The 17,493-nt window shown below is 35.8% G+C and overlaps 1 protein-coding gene across 1 annotated transcript in view; it reads right to left on the bottom strand.

Moving 5' to 3' along the window:
- The window catches only part of LOC138743251 (organic cation/carnitine transporter 2-like), an 83,561-nt gene that overhangs the window by 23,232 nt on the left and 42,836 nt on the right, over positions 1-17,493 (bottom strand). The window contains exons 2-4 of the mRNA XM_069898228.1: positions 9,280-9,383; positions 2,977-3,131; positions 1,172-1,343 (exon numbers count right to left, since the gene is read on the bottom strand). Of these exons, the coding sequence (XP_069754329.1) occupies positions 1,172-1,343; positions 2,977-3,131; positions 9,280-9,383 (431 nt within the window). The remainder of the gene's footprint in view (positions 1-1,171; positions 1,344-2,976; positions 3,132-9,279; positions 9,384-17,493) is intronic.

Genomic DNA, 17,493 nt, shown 5'->3' with positions numbered 1-17,493 from the left:
TAGTAGTTCTTGTGTCTCTTTAGTTTTTTTATTAGATTTCTCCAATTTCTTTTTTAAGTCTTCTACCTCCATTTCTGCTGCTACTGCCCGCTCTTCCATCTTGTCCATTTTTTTTCCCATTTCTGTTAAGGTCATCTCCATTTTATTTATTTTCTCTTCTGTGTTGTTTATTCTTTTTCTTAAATCCTTAAATTCCTGTGTTTGCCATTCTTTAAATGACTCCATGTATCCTTTAATAAGAGCAAGTATATCCTTTACCTTGCCTTTCTTTTCTTCTTCTATTTCACCATACTCTTCCTCTTCTTCTTCCTCTGGGTTGACCATCTGTTGTTTCTTTGTTGCCCTTTCCTCCTCTTCTTTCTTGTTTCTATTGTCTTCTGTGGTCTCTTCTTGCTGCAGGTGTTCTGCAGCTGTCGTTGCCGGCTGTGGAGATCGACTCCCCAGCTGGTCCCCCCTCCCGTCGGTGTGTTTTTTTTCATGCGCGGTTGCGCACTTTTACTCGGCTCTGCGAGCCATTTTTGTAGTCCATTATTTACCGACCTGAGGGAGCGGGTTTCTCTCTCCGCAGCGGGCCTCTTCGGACAGGTAAGGCCTTCACCTTTTTCCTCCTTTGTCTTCTCTTCCTCTCTTCTTACCGTTGCTTTCGATTTTTCTTTTTTTGTCGCCATCTTCTTTCCACCTTTATACTCACTTTTCTGTAACTTTTATTTCTGAGCCTTTGTATTTTCTCTTGTTTTTCCCGACTTTTCTGGAGAGGGCTGGAGTTCACCGTCCGGCCACTACTCCATCACGTGACTCCTCATTCGAGTAACATTCTCCATGAGGTATTTTTATAAGACTCAATATATTTTCAAATGATTAGTGTCAGTATGGTGAAAATAGGTTTCTACTTGATGCCTTCAGGTGATGAAGGCGAAGATTACTGCCTCTGAACAGCAAGAAATACCTCGTGCTAATAATTCAAACAAGTCAGGGACCAATGCTGTTTCACAGCCAAGAAAAGGTTACTGTATCATGTTAATACATTGTCAATGTAAATCCTAGTCCCTAACATCACCTAAGGGGGAATTCTCCTCTTCTTTCAATGCAGTTACAATTTGTGGCAGAAGATTTCAGAAGCTCAAGTTAACATCTGAACACTACACGAGTTATGGTACAAAATCCAACATACCACCACAAAGGGATGTAGAGCAGGCAGGAGAGAGAGAGCGCCAAAAGTAACATCTGCCAACTTCTTATGAAGTATGCAAACAAAGGGAGAATCATGTAGCCTAACGAAGCACAAATGGGTATTCCCATTCCACAGAACATAATCCGAACAGATTTTCCTAGAAGTTCTGTTCCTGCAAGAAAAACAATAACAGATAATAGTAATGGTGTTCACAAAATATAACTTTGAATCAAATGAAACCTTTGTTCTGTCTTTAATTGAAAAGATCCTATATTTTTTTAAACAGTTAATTAATTTCAATGCTTGTGGAATGGATCTTACAATCAACCAAGAAAAGAGCCACACATTTTCTCAATACATTTTAGGGACCCAGAAGCTCAGATTGAACAACCAAAGCAGAAAAATAAAATCAAATGATCAAGCCAATTAACAGAGAGATCAGTCAGAATGGGAAGAATTGGAGTACATGAGAAAAAAAAAATAAAGTGCCAAAAAAAAAGGGCTAATAAATTGGGTTCAGAGCTATTACAAATTCTCTATATTCTGAGCTTCTCACAATGCATTTCAGCTAATCCCAGTGACTTTGTCTTCTCAATATACAGTAGCAGTATGTGCCAGCTAATATTAGAAGGAAAATTGAAACATACAGGAGCCATATAGAGTGGTATAATATTTTGGCATCTGAACCTAATGACAAAAGGTAAATTGCTTCATTCCCGAATAGCAAGAGATATTGGGTATAACAGTAAAATGACTTAAAATGATAGATGAGGAGAAAAAAACATCAATCTTCAGAATGATTGCAATACACACAACAGTGTTGGAGGAATGCAGCAAGTAATGCAGCAACTATAGAAAGTAAAGAGTAACCAAAATTTCAGGCCTGAGTCCTTGGCTAAGATATGAGCAGAAAACAGGCTTGAGCCCAAGTAAAATTGTGGGGTGGGGGAGGGGAAGGAGAGGAGAAGAGGAAGAGGGGCAGGGGAGGAGCAGTTTCATAGGTAAGAGATTATCAATGTATGTATGTGAGGGTAGAGCAGAAAATTGCTGTCGTGAAAGCCAGAAGGGGCAGCTTACTGAATGGAAGGGGATGGGAATCTGGAGGAAAGGAGACAGAGGGCTAGAGAGAGATAGGTGAGAGAGAAGGTTAGCGGAAACTGCAGGTTAATGTTAATGCAGTCTGGTTGGTGGGTGCCCACACTGAATATTAGGTGTGGTTCCTCCATTTTGCTGGTAGTCTATATTTGGAAATGCATGAGGCCATAAATAGATAAAACAGTGTAGGAATGGTGTATGAAATTAAAATAGTTGTCCACTGGGAGGTCCCTGTTATTGCAGCAGATAGAGTGTGACTACTTTCTACAAATAATTGTGACCATGAAGGAAAATGCTTGAACTAACTTAGTACCTGGTATGATTAAAAAGCACAAATATATTTGTGTCCTTGTTCTACAAGCTTACATGTCTTACAATACTTACAATCAAAGGAGTAAGGATTTCAGGTCTATAAATGTCAAATTTGGGTATGTTTAATGGGGTTTTGTTTTACTGCATTTGATGTTTCTGTAATTCAGAAATTATCAGGTCACCGGACTGACTCAAGTTTTCAATTTGCTTTAAATGTTTCTAGATTTTTCTGGCATTCTTTCATGAAAATACATTAGAAACAGAATAATCTTTCAGAATTCCATAGAGGTTCTGCAAATCTCTTGGTCCAGTACTGAGAGTGACATTATCATCCATGGTATTGCAGCAATGGAAGTTCAACAGTAAGTTGTTTTGTATTGAATGTTCCAGGTACTTACCAAGAACAAAGGCAGCTACATAGTTTGATATATGTCCCAAGCCAATCACAAAATTAATAATGCAGAATATTTCCCAGTTTGGAGAGAACACTTGTAGAATACTGAATACACACTGGACAGCCATCGTTCCAAATAGAACTATTTTTCTTCCAAACCTAGAAACCAAACACAAATATTCAACTGTGCATACTCAAACTCTTGCACCTGTGATTATACACATGTCCTGATTTATTCTCTCAGTTACTAAAAATAATTCTTCGAAACAAAGATTTAAGTACTTTCTTGATTAAAAAGCTGAGATTCACCAAGTTTATACCAGAATTTCTGCTGGAAAGTTGTTATACACAGCTAAGTTCTTGCACATAGATAGGTTGTTGTAAATATAATGTATCACAGAATCATGAATGTGTCTCCATGAAGAGCTTTGACCCAAATGTCAACAATACTTTTTCTCCCACTGACTCTGGTTGGCCGACTGAGTTCCTCCAGCAGATTGGGATTTTTTTTGCTGTGGAATCAAGAAATATGGAAAGTAATCATCCTGCCTATCATATTTACAACAGCCGAAAGACTTAACTTTTTCCTTTTGAATATTTTATTTAAAAGATTTTAAACCTTAGATGTAGTCAAATATAAAATTAAAAAATACAAATTTATGCTGTATGATGGTTGTTACCCAAACCCTCCAACCACTCCCACCCACCCAAAAGACATGAAAGAAAGTGTGTGAGAAGAGAAAAATAAAGAAGAAAGAAAGATAAAGTAGAAAAAAATGTTGCTGAAAAGTGCCGTTCACTCCACGAACTTCAAATGATTATTTAACTAGTCTTCTTGTTAGCTGAAGGTTAATGTGGGCTCAAGGACTGGAAGAAACTCATCTAAAGATTTACACCTGAGATTTGTAAATATAGGATCCATATTTACAAATGTATGAAATACTTATTTTTTAGGTTGTAAGTAATTTTCTCAAGGGGAACACATTCCAGCAGGCCATACCTAGATGGGAGTCAGACTTTCAAATAACTGTTATATAGTTTCTGGCCACTGCCAGTGAAATTTTAACAAATTCAGCTTGAAATTTAGATATTTCCAATTTTGGTCTTATCTCCATTATATTTCCAGTAAAAACAATTCTGAGTTTTGTGGAAATGGAGTTCACATAATCTGTTCTAAAATATTTCTTAAATCCAACCAAAAAGGTCTCACTTTGGAACATGACCAAGTCGAAAGTTCCTATCTCCTTGCCACATCTAATAGGTGATAAGTCTGAATTAACTTATTTACTTTATGTGGCATGAGATATAACTGATGCTAAAAATTGTATTGAATTAATCTCTACCTTACATTTATTGCATTTGTCATACTGTCCTTGCATAAATCAGACCAGTTTTGCTAATCAATACTTATATTTAAGTCTGATTCCCATCTCTCGAGACATGAACCCCCTGTTTAGGGGCTTCTGTTTGATGTAAGAAATACATTGCTGAAGTAAATTTCTTTATGTTCCCCTTTAGAATCAGAGTCTCCACATCACTACACTTTGATAAAAACATGGTTGGTCCCAATTTTTCCTGTACGATTGTTCTTAATTGAAAATAGCAGAAGATTGTGTTGTTAAGGATTCCATATTTATTTTTTAATTGTTCAAATGACATAAATTTCCCCTGCTCATTGCAATCCTCAATCCATCTGATCAAGTCTCTAAATTTTTATTACCCATTGGAAAAGAGATAATTGAATCAGAAGTGTTTTAGGTGATTGACCTCTATTAAATGCCGAGAGGACCCCAAAACCCAGCATCAAAAGATATTCACCAAGACAAATGGTTACTTAAACAAAAGTTGCTTTTAATTATCTTTAAACATGAAAACAGAATTACACTTTAACTTAACTAACTTAACCCCCTTTAAATTCTAAGTGCACGTGTGTGTAATGTGTGTGTGTAAGTTCAGAAAAGTTATTTGGTTCACAGTCAAATCTCACTTCTCATTCCTCCAAGTTCACTGGTTGCAGGCAATTCCTAGACTGTGCATAGAATTTAACATTTTTAAAGTTTACCAGGCTTTGGTGCTTGAAAGGTAAATGGTTACTGCTCAGGAAGGTTCTTCTCAGTTTTCAGAGTGATTTGTTGTTTGCTGGACACCCACAACTGATTCCTTTTTAATCAGCCACTTCAGTGTCTTGCTGAAGAAACTTGCCCTCTCAGGGTTCTTCAGATGATAACCTCTTTCTTTCAGGTCACCTCAGAGTTCCTTTTTGTTTCTCATTTCAAGTAAACATTAGACAGCCAGTCCTCTCCTTTGCATGAGCCATAAGGACTTTGACCAGGATGAACTAAGCACTCAGAACCTGTCTTCCAAATAGGGTTTGCCAGCTTGTCCTGTTCCAGTCCCAGCTGCTGATGCTGACTGTAAAACTGCAGAACTGAATTCCTCCCCCCCCCCCTCTCTCTCTCAAAGAGAAAACCCATTTTAATCTCTCTGCTTGCAAAACCATACGTCACTCTTGAAACAGCAAGTTCCACACCAGACAGTCTGCGGCTCCGACAAGTTCTTTAATCTTTTGCCTTTTTGCAAATAACAATCCATTAGTGAAGTCTCTTGGGCACTCTCCAAAGCTTTTGCAAAGGCTCTTGACACTGACATGTCTAGCATGAGCAGAGCTCCAGTATTTTAAATAAGATCTGTTTTAAAGTGTTTGTATTTGACTTACACTAAAAAGTCTGTCCCAATTTATGTCCCAAAAACATATCTATATACAATATAAACACAACATAATCTGTCACACCTCCTTTTGTTCCAATCTCATCATTTATTTTATACTAAATATTAATTATATGTTTTAACAAGGTGGCTTCTTTCTCACCAGTTATTAATTTTTTTTCCTATTTATATATAAAAAATGTTCTGCTATTCTCTTTCCTACTTTTCCCAGTTCTATTTTAAACCATGCAGGTTTGTCTCCTTCCTCAAAAAAAGAAGTAAGAAATCTCACCTTGGCTGGTCAGTAGTAATTCTTTTTTTAAAATTGGGAGCTGTAAACTCCCAAATCATATTTCCATGTTAATTTTTCAAAGGAGAATCTGGACATCTTACCCTTCCAAAGTAATTTTCTGACATTTATTTAACTCATGAAAAAAAACCTATTAGTTAATGAAATGGATAATATTTGAAATAGGCACTGAACTTTTGGAAATATTTTATTTTGACACAATTAATTCTCCCAACTCATGTTATTGGTAAAGCTGTCCACCTGTTCGTCTTCTTCAATCTTTTTACACAGTGAGTAACTTAATTTATATACATTATTTAAATTGTTATCTGTTATATTCCTAAATATTTTATCCCATTTAATGCTCACTTAAATTGGGTGTATCTTTGGCACTGAGTATAATCCCCTTCTATTAGTGGCATAATTTTTCTCTTATCCCAATTAATTTTGTAACCTAATAATTTCCCATAATCTTCCAGTTTCGAATACAATTTCTGTAATGAAATTACTGGCTCTGTCAAATATATCAATACTTCGTCAGCAAGCAAATTTATCTTATATTCCTCATGGTTAACTCTGAATAACTTAATGTTTGGGTCTCTCTGAATTGCTTCTGCAAGAGGTTCTATTGCTTGAATGAAAAGAGCAGGAGATCGTGGACATCCTTCTCCACTAGATCTTGTCAATTTGAATGTTGCTGAGACTTGTCCATTTGTCACTTCTTTGACTTTAGGATCATTGAACAGTGTCTTAATCTAATTTATGAAAAATTGCCCTAATCCAAATCTCTCCAGTACTTTAAATAGAAAGTCCCACTCCAGTCTTTCAAACAGTTTTTCAGCATCCAAGACCACAGCTGTATTCAGATCACCTCTCTTTTGTGCCGAATGAATTATACTAAGCAACCTACTTACATTATCAGCAGGTTGTCTCTTTTTCACAAGGCATGTTTGGTCCATATTTATTAATTTTGGCAAACATTTCGCTGATATATTTTCCAAAGCTTTGGTAATAATCTTATAATCTTAATTTAATAGTGAAATAAGTCTATGAGATGATGGTTTTAATGGATATCCATCTTTTTTTTGGCATTACTGAATTATTGCTGTTGAGAATGATTCTGGGAGGGTATGTGTTTACGATGCCTGTTTTTCCTCCTCTGTAGAAAGAGGAATCAGCAAATTGTTAAATACTTTATAAAATTCAGAGGGGTGGGGTGGGGAAATCATCATTTCTTGGAGATTTATTGATTTGCAAAGAAACCAGCATTGCTTTCACCTCCATATTTGTAAAGGGGACATTAATTTCTATCTGTTTTTCCAGGTCTAACCTTGGAACTCTAATTTGTGAGAGAAACTCTTTGTTCGTGACCACTTTCCTCCTTTTAATATTTCTCAATCTCAAAAAACGTCACCTTCCAAGAGAAGTAAGCCTCGATAATCTGAATTGTATCTTATTCATCTAAATAAATCAAACTTCATAATTGCAGCTGTAAATAGCTTTAATTTTCCATTGATAAAAGCAAATTAACATTTTAATAGCTTTGCACTTCATAACGATGAGTAAAATAAAGCATATTTTAAATGATAACAATACTCAACTTCAAAAAAAAAACAAATTAAAATTATAATAAATGAATAATAATGAATAATAATTTCATTATAATAATAATAATTTTCATTATTAATAATAAACTTTTCTTTGAATTTATCATTATTATTCATTATAAAGTTTCTTGAGAGCTCACGTCTCTTCCATGGTCATTCCAAGAATGAGAAGAGAACCCCTGGTCTGTTTGGATTTTATGACATATGACATCATTGTAACTATGGTAACTCTCTTAAAAACAATTCATCCTTAAAGGGAAAGTCATAAAACCACCATAAATCTCAAACACAAGGTTTTAACCTCTACACTCTTCTCTGAAAGACTAACTTGACTTCAAACTTATTGTTGCACTATGATCTAAAATATATCCATCTGTGGATCTAATATAATGATGGGTTCTGCGCTAATACCCTCTGCATAAAAAGATGTTCAGATTGCTTTTCAACCTCACTCAACTCCATTGTAAGCAAGATCCACCTGCCCCAAACTTCCTTGGAAGATAAGTGCCTTTGTCAGTTTCTATCTATTTATTTATTTGTTTATTTTTAATTTAAATTTAGTCACTCAGCATGGGAAGAGGCACATCCAGCCCATGAACCCATGCCACCCAAATACACGAATTAACTGACAAACCCCATACATTTTTTTCTTTGGCAGGGCGGGAGGAAACCAAAGCACTCAGAGTAAATCCATTCAGACACAGGGAGAATGTATAAATTCCTTATAAACAGTGCTGGATTTGGACCCGACTCACTGCCATCCTTAAACATTCAGTCTATTATGTGACTGTAAATTCACCAAAATGCTTGATTCTTAAGGTTGCAGATCTTGATCACAGTGGAATGAATTGCAGTATATTCACATCTACTCTCTCAGTTCATGTGAAATTATGAATAGACAATAAAATCTTGGCAATGACAATGAAATAAACATCCTGTGAATAAAGGAATTAAATAAAGATAATTGGTAAAGTAAACATGGAACAAGAGTTCCCATTTCTATGGCTTCAAAGATTATCAATGTGGAATATGAAGATGTGCTTGGTGAGATGATGCACATCCATCTTCTTTTTGAGTTGCAATAGGTGAATATGAAAGAAGAGTAGGAACACGCAAAAGACTGCAGAAGCAGAGTAACTGCTTTCACACAGCTAAAAGTAGCACAACTCTACAAGATAGCAAGGAAGTTAATGACGCGCAAGGTGAACGCATTCGGTCATTGATATTTTAGCTAATATAATTCTGCTTTTCCAGAGGCCACTGAAAATTTTCAGGTGAGACAGCACTCAGCCAATATCAATGATTTTCCATTCAACATTATGTCAAGAATGGGGAAATTTGTGAATATGCAGGCCTATTCTGGATATGTATTATAATGTGACAATTCATATTTTAATCACAACAGAATGTGCTATTGCTGTAGAATTGTTACATAATGATGAACTGAAGCTGGAGACAACCTAACTGTTTTCCTTTAACATTGATTAACACCAGGATCCACCCCTGCACTTGCATGAGCACCTCAATGGTGACCATCAAAATCAATTGTAATGGTGCAGTGAATTTCATGGACTTGCATCATCCCAAAAAACTGATACTCAATGAAGCATTTTTGAATTTTACTGTGGTAATTTCTGCAAAGATCAAACAACAATTACCTGAAAAAAAATATTTTCAGCAAAATCATGGAAAATAAATAACTCACTTGTCTGATAATTGCCCACAAATGAAAGAACCAACCAGCACTCCTGCAAAGAACATCGAAACAGAAAATGGAGATTTCCAATTGTCATGGCACACCAAGTCCCACTGAAAAAGAAAAAAAATGAAGAGCCCTAAATTGTCATCATGGACAAATGTACTGCCAAGACATTTCACTACACTATGTCAAACTACAGATGCTTTACAATGCCAAAATGGCTGGACACATATTTCACCTTATCAGTTCATGAAGTAGGAGCGGAATTAGATCATTTGGACCATTGCCTACCTGTTATTTCATCATGGCTGATTTATTCTTCCCCTCCCAATCCCATTCTTTGGCCTTCTCCTTGCAAACATTCATGCCTTGACTAATCATGAGCCTATCAACCATCATTTTTAATATACTAAATGATGGCCTCCAGTGCCTCCTTCTGCTCTTAAGGCGCATCCTTTTATTCTAAGGCTCTGCACTCTGGTTGGAGTCTCTCCCACAACATGAAACATCCTGTGCATGTCCATTCTACATTTAATATTCAGTTGGTTTCAATGAGATCTTCCTTCATCTTTCTGAATCCAGGATGTGTAAGCCCAGAGCCATCAAACACTCTAAACCCTTTTATCCCTGGGATCATTCTCATAAGCTACAGCTCAGAACATCCTTCCTTAGGTATTGGGATCAAAATTGCTCACAATATTCCAAATTTGGTTTGACCAATACTTTATAAAGCCTCAGTATGAATGCTAACATTCCTTAACACTGACCAATCCAGCAACTTAACCTTTATGGAATCCTGCATTAGGACTCCCAAGTCTATTTAGAACTCTGGCCTCAGCCCATTTTGAAAATAGTCTACACCTTTATTCCTTCTATCAACATGCATGGCCATACACTGTTTCATCTACTGTTTCTTTGCCCATTCTCCTAGCCTATCCAAATCTCTATGACTGACTCTTCTTTGTCTCTCCTGCTTCTCACTTCCTCAATGCAATCAGATCCAACCCAAAAGGAACAAATGGATAACCAGACCAGAACCCCACAGATTCTAATACCATTCTCTAAGCTTGAGCACATATAGGTGTGAACATTACATTTGCTCCTGAAGTTAGAAAAGACCTTCCATTTTCACTACCGCTTTTGTCTATAGCACAGGGAAAAAGATTTCAAAGTTAATGATGGTCTTTTGAAATGAAATTATGGTTATAATACAAGTCAACCATTCCCCACATCAAGATCAAAATCTCAAGAAGATAAAATATTTTGGATGAGTTGATAAATTAGTGAATCTATTTATACATTTTGATGAATGTAAAACATTCCATGGAGGAATAAATATCATCTAAAAAATCATCCAGATTTTCTTTGTATATTCTTTCACCAAATTCATTAAATAATATTAATTACCAAAATTATGATATTATTTTATCTTGTTAGTCATGTTTGAATTAAAAATGAAGTATCCAAAATCATAAAAGGACTTAAAAGATTTTTGTCTTCTGGCTGTGGTGTCTATAATTTGGAAGATTGTCTCAGAATAAGGAAAATGCCAATGAGGATAGAAAAACTGATAAACTTTGATTGTGAATCTTTGAAATTCTCTCCTTCATATGTTTGAAAAGTTTGAGTTAAATATATATATATTCTAAAAAAATCTATCTATCTATTTATCTATTTATTTATCAAGACAGTAATTCAAACATGTTTGCTCTGAAAATCTAGGGAAATAGGTGTCAGGAGGGAACAAACTGAATAAATAATGGAGGTAAAATGAGTCACCATTTCTGCAATTCACCAAAAAGATTTGCTTTATTGCCAATAGCACTTTTTAAGAGTACAACCTTCCTTAAGCCTTTTAAAAGTACAAACTTCTTTAAAGATGATTCACTGCGCTGTTAGCTTCCAATCTTGGATTCCTTCTCATTCCACTGAATTCAGAAATCTTCTTTCTGATCTCAATCTAACAATATGATGACCATTCTTCCTTATCTCACTGACATTTAATCTATTTTAGTGGCAACAAAACTAGCCAAATCTCCTTCCTAGTTGGGCTGAGAAAATTCTGATCAATGCACATCAGAAATTGCTCTTCTTTTCATACTCTATCACCATCAAAAGGAATGCCTGAATAATTAAAGTTCCTCAACATAACTGCTGACCAATACTTTAGGGATGGCTCATTAGCATAATTATTAATGCATTAAGGACTGGAGTTAATCATATTCTTCATATTATCTTCATAATAAGGAATAACTAATAATACTCTTTTTTGCTATTTTCAATTGAGAGGATATTTGAGGGAAAAGTTAGGTCCAGCGATACTTTACCTTCTTGTAGTGAGGTGGAAATTTTATTAGGAAGGGAGATATTAAGAAATTTACTTCTGCAATGTATCTTTTATTACAAACAGGAACTACTAAACATGGAGTCTAGACAGAGGCGGGAGCTGGAATTGAATGTTATGATTGATGAGCAAATATAGTCAGATTTATGTTGGGACTGGATGACAAATACCATTAATATATTAGTTCATTATATATTTTTTACATCAGCTATATTTAACACCATATAAATTTAATAAATTTATCAGATTAATGTTTTAAATGTGGTGAGAGACAGGAACTTTCTTGCATTCAACTTGGTCATGTCCCAAGGTAAAGCCTTTTTGGTTGGACTTAGGGAATTTTTTACAACAAGTTCTACCACAAAACCCAGATTAATTTCTATTAAGAAATAGAGAAGGAACAAGACCTAAGTTGAAACTATCAATATGCCATATGAAATTTGGTAAAATAGCATTAGCGGTGGAAAGGAAGTGTATTGCAGTGACTTGGAAGTCAGTTTCACATTTGGGTATGGGAAGATGGAAAGTAGAAATTCAAAGCTCTATCCCCTTGGAGAAATCACATATAATTTGAGAAATAAATATGGTATATTTGCAAATTTGGAGCCTATAATGCAAATTTTAGGTTTAAATAAGTAGTGGTTCTTCCAGCCTCCTGAGACCTGTGTTAAGCTTCTTCCCTAAACTGATCATATAAACCTTGTTGGAAAAAATATAAATAAAATATTCAAACTAAATCAAATTGTTTTCATCCTATGGGTGTGGTGACAACCTTGAAAATAAAACCCACGAGCATTCACTGGGATATGAATTCTACACCATCACTTCATTTGGGATAAGGATTTAAACTGTTCCATTCCCAATTTAAAAGACAAAATTAGATGCCTTGTCTATGAATTTGAAAGAAGGAACTTTGAAACATTTTATATAGGTGGTGAAAAGATTCCCAAGGATGTTTCCAGGACAGTACGACTGCATCAATCAGGAGAGATTGGGAATTTTTCTGAAGAATAGGAGGATGACAGTGACGCTAGAGAGGTATACAAAATCATGAGGTGGCATTGATTATATGATAGCGAGAGTCTTCTTTTTCCATGAGAAGGTCGTCTTAAACCAGAGGGCATAGATTTAAGGTGGGAGGACTAAGATTTAAAGGGGACCTGGTTTATCTTTTTCCACACGGAGGTAGGTATGTGGAATGAGCTGCCACAGGAACTGGGAGAGGCAGGTACAAATGCAACATTCAGAAGATGTTTCAGTAGGTATATAGAAAAGAAAGTCTTCAAGGATTATTGGCCAAGCAGTTAGAACTAGCTTGGATAGAAACATTGTTTGGTACGGACAAATTGGGCTGGAGGGCTAGTTTCTGTGCTGTAGAACTCTATGACTCTATCTTTGGATATTACCACTCAAAGTCAATAATCTTATTGTCTGAAAATCTCTCCCACGTTCCAAATTCTGCAATAACAATATCTTATCTTAAACTATCTATGTTTCTTTGTAGCATGAAGAAAATGAATAAAATATGATCTCACACAAAGTTATCTCTCTCCTAAATTATGTTTTGTGTCATGCACATGATGTGTTATAGAAAGTAATATTTCAAAAGTTGAAGATTTGGAAAACACCTTAAATGTCAGAAGCTCTATCTTTTGCCATTTATATTATATCTAAGAATGTTGAGGGTGTAAAACAATTGTTGGCACAGCTAAATTAATTTACAAATATGGTTTTATTTGATGAAAATCAGAGAAACAAACAAAACATACAAAATATTATCAATAACAGAATAGTTAAACGGTGGACATTTTTTGAGAAATTAAAAACAAGGTGACATTTACAATCACACAGTTTTGCCTTCAACTAAATTATTACTATTTAATTTGTGATTATATACCTGTAGATATTTTTAAAAATCTATTATTGATTTTTAAGATTAAACCACTAAAATACAAGGATAAAAAATGAGATATTCATTCGTTGCCTCAAGGAACTAGATAGGGATTCAGTTGGTTCAATAATTGAAGCCAATTGTCTTTTATGAAATAAATGTCAAATGCTGTTGTAAATGCATTGCTGTTTAAAGGCAGATCGGCATGGTTGTTGCATTCCTGAGGCCATTATAATTTGTACAAAGGGTACATAATTTTGGAAAAATGAACAAAAAAAAATCAAAAGCTAATTTTTGGGCAAGAAAGCTTGATCCTAAAAAGTTCCAGAATCTGGATGTCACTTCAGTGCACTCTTTTAAGTACTGGAAAAAATTATTCTCAATGCTACTTTCTGTTTAAATTGGTCTGTTTAAATTGACAAGAGGATGGCATGGACTCATGGTCCAGACTGGCCTGTATCGTGCAGTATCTGAATATTAAAACATTAAAAAATATGGTATTTTTTAAAAAACTGCTGCACAGCACCACACGTCACCCTTGCCTGTTTTCTAGCTGCATTGGTGGTATTATTTTTATTGTGTTTCTAATTGTGTGAATGCCTGCTATTTTCACGTTTGAAATTCCCCTTCCCCTGAAAGAATGAGGTCAAAAGGGTAAATTTCTGATGCATTTGCATTCCATCAGAACATTTCAGGATTATGGACATGCTCAATTTTGGAAATGACAATAACATCATTTCTGCTCACCAAAATAACAGAGATTTTCAATCTGTCATAGAAATTGATGCCCATAATGAGTTCCAAGTACATAAACATATTTGTATTAATCATGAAAAATTATTCTTACTGAATATGGCATTTACTACAGGCATACTTCTGTGTGTGAAGCAGGATAATAATAAATTGACAATACATCAATGTTGTCACCAGAAATTGTTTTTAAGAGTATCTATGAATATAAGAAACATCAATGTTTTTCTCTAATCATTATTTGAGATCAAACGCAATTCGGTATGTTAGTCATTCAAAGTATAAAAGCTGTCCACTTATATGACAAGGGGAATTCCTTGATCAATGTAAGAAATGAGGCTTGGATACATGATGGATTCTAACCCTAAAATATCAATGAACAAATGTAATGTTGATTGTTCTATTTAAAGACTCGCAAATTCTTTGCTTGAATCTCTTGCAGTATCATCCAACTTTATCATTTTACATGAAAATTTGTTATTCGCATCACATAGATCACTTCTTAAAGAAATAGGAATATATTTGTGTTCATTTTAATATCTTTTCCCAGATTTGGGACCACCATTGTCTTTTTATTGCAACTCCTGTTGATCTGGCTTTAAATGATTGGAAGAATAATTATTGCAGAAAGATAAAACTATTGCAAAACAAACCAAATAGTTATGCCAAAAAAATCACAAAATTAACATTAATTTAAGAATATAACAGGGTATTTGAAATGAGTAAAGGGACCACAGGATTTTTTAAATATCTTTGACTGTAAGCTATAGTAATGTGAATAGAAAACAATAAGGAAAGAAAAGTTTGTCCCGGGAGGGGGTGGTAGAATAAAAGGGAAAGAGGTGTTATAGGAGGCAGTAGGTAATAGATGCAACAAATTCAGGGTATGATGCGGAAATGGACAAGTTTTGAGGACAAGAGTAGAGGGTGAAGGAAATGAAGGGAACAAGTGAACACAGGAAGAGCAAATGTGGGAGAACCATAATGGAGAATTGAGAAAGGAACACAAGGCATGTGTGCCATGTGAAATGAGAACATTCAATGTTTATATCATTGGGCTGCAGGCTATCTAAGTAGAATATAAGTTATTGTTCATCTTGCTCCTAAGTAGAATAGAAATTATTGTTCATTTTGTTTGTATTTGACCTCACCACAGCAGTGGAGAAGGCCAAGGCCAGTCATGTTGGCATGTGAATGGAAAGTTGAAATCACATGTAACTGGGAGTCCAAGACCGCAGTATAGACAAAATGGAAGTGCTCTGCAAAACATTCACCTGTTCAATGCTTGGTCTCACTGATATCAGGGATGATCAGACGTGCTGGGATCTCTGGTACAGCAGGTTACTTGCTGGTGATAATTGGGCAGGGGTTTCCTGAGACAGGCCTGGTTAAAATCACTGACTATGATTTGTAGTGTGTCCTTGTGCAAGACTCCATAAAGGTTAACTTGCATGTAGAGTTAGTGGCAAGGAAGGCAAATGGAATGCTAGCATTTATTTTGAGAGGACTAGAATATAAAAGAAGGTATGTGATGTTGAAGCTTTTTAAGACATAGGCCAATCCACACTTGGAATATGGTGATCAGCTTCTACTCCATATATAAGGAAGGATGTGTTGGCATTGAAGAAGATCCAGAGGAGATCTATAAGGTAAAATGTTTTTCATATGTGAAGAAGACCCTGGGATTGTAATCAGTGGAGTTTAGAAGAATGACAGAGACCTTATTGAAACCTACAGAAAACCACATGAATGTGGAGAGGATGTTTCCTATGGTGAGGGAGTCTGTGACCAGAGGGCACAGCCTCAGATTACAAAAACATTCTTTTAGAACAGAGATGAGGAGGAATTTCTCCACCTAGAGGCTGCTGAATTTGTAGAATTCATTGCTACAGATGACTGTGAAGGCCAAATCATTGGAGAGATTTAATGAGGAGGTCGATCTGTTCTTGATCAGGAAGGGAATCAAGGGGCAAAGAGACAAGGCAGGAGAAAATGATAGTAAATCAACCAGCATGGTGGGGTGGACTCAATGGGCCAAATGGCCTAATTCCTCTCTTTGCCTTATGGTCTAACAGATGCATGCAAATCTCTGCCTCGCATTTGAAGGGCTGGTGAAGTCCTTTGATTGAGGCGAGGAAGAAAATGCTAAAGTGACCTACAAACACTTGACAAGTGAACACAAATACAACTGCCAAGTGCTTTATTTGTGCCTCAAATGCATGAAAACTCTGCTATAGCAAGAGGCCCTGCCATCTGCAGATAATCTCACCATAAAGGAGTCTGCCACTTGGCTCACAGGTTGCATATACACATATGTTTTTTTTTCATAACATTCAAACAGACTTATCCATACGAGAATTCTTAGAATTCTCTTTTGGTTCATTAATCAGGGTTGTGCCCCTTACCCATTTGTGCATAGTCTTTCACTATCTTTGCCAAACATGGATCTGTGTTGTTTTCATAATCAGCTTTAAACTTGCTGAATTATCAAATACCATGGAATGTTCTCTGCTATATTATTTTGGGACTAATTTTAAACTTACATTCTCAGAAATTGTGCACCTTTTGCAAGTGGCAGGTGATGGAGAGGCATTTGTAGGAAAACTAGGAAGAAGTCCCGGTCAGAAGAGAGGGTGTCGAAAGAAAGATGTGACAGATTGTGGGATGGGAGCGACAGAAATAGGAAAGGGTGATGTGCTGGATGTGGAAACTAATGGATGAATGGCATGTACCAAGGCAACTCTATCTCTGTTCTGCTTGTGGTGGGAGAGGGCATAGATTGTGTGAAAGCATAAGTGCAGGAAATGGAGGAAATGCATGTAAAGATTCCATGAACTATGGCAAAGTGGAAGCCATGTTCCTGGAATAAATGACATCACAAAGTCTGGGAGCAGAAAGTGTCAACTTGAGAATAGATTCAGCAGAGCTGCATAAACAAAGGCATCATTACATGAGGCATGGTGGTGGAAATACTGTTGAGATAGCTATGGGAATTGGAGGTTTTATAGCAGAGATCAGTTGCCAGATGGAGACAGAATCTCAAAATAGGAAAAGTATCAGATAAATTGGAAGGCAGGGTGAAAGTTGGTGGAAAAGGTGATAACACTGATGAGTTCTGCACAAGTGTAGGAACCAGAACATATGGAACCATTAATTTTTAAAAAATTAAATTAGATGTACAGCATGGTAACAGGCCCCTCTGGCCCTCGAGCCCATGTTGCCCAAATACTAATGA

The sequence above is a fragment of the Narcine bancroftii genome, chromosome 9 (assembly GCF_036971445.1).
Source record: "Narcine bancroftii isolate sNarBan1 chromosome 9, sNarBan1.hap1, whole genome shotgun sequence".
NCBI lineage: Eukaryota > Metazoa > Chordata > Chondrichthyes > Torpediniformes > Narcinidae > Narcine > Narcine bancroftii.
Note: the sequence above shows the minus strand (reverse complement) of the source record. Positions and strands in the feature narration are given on the sequence as shown.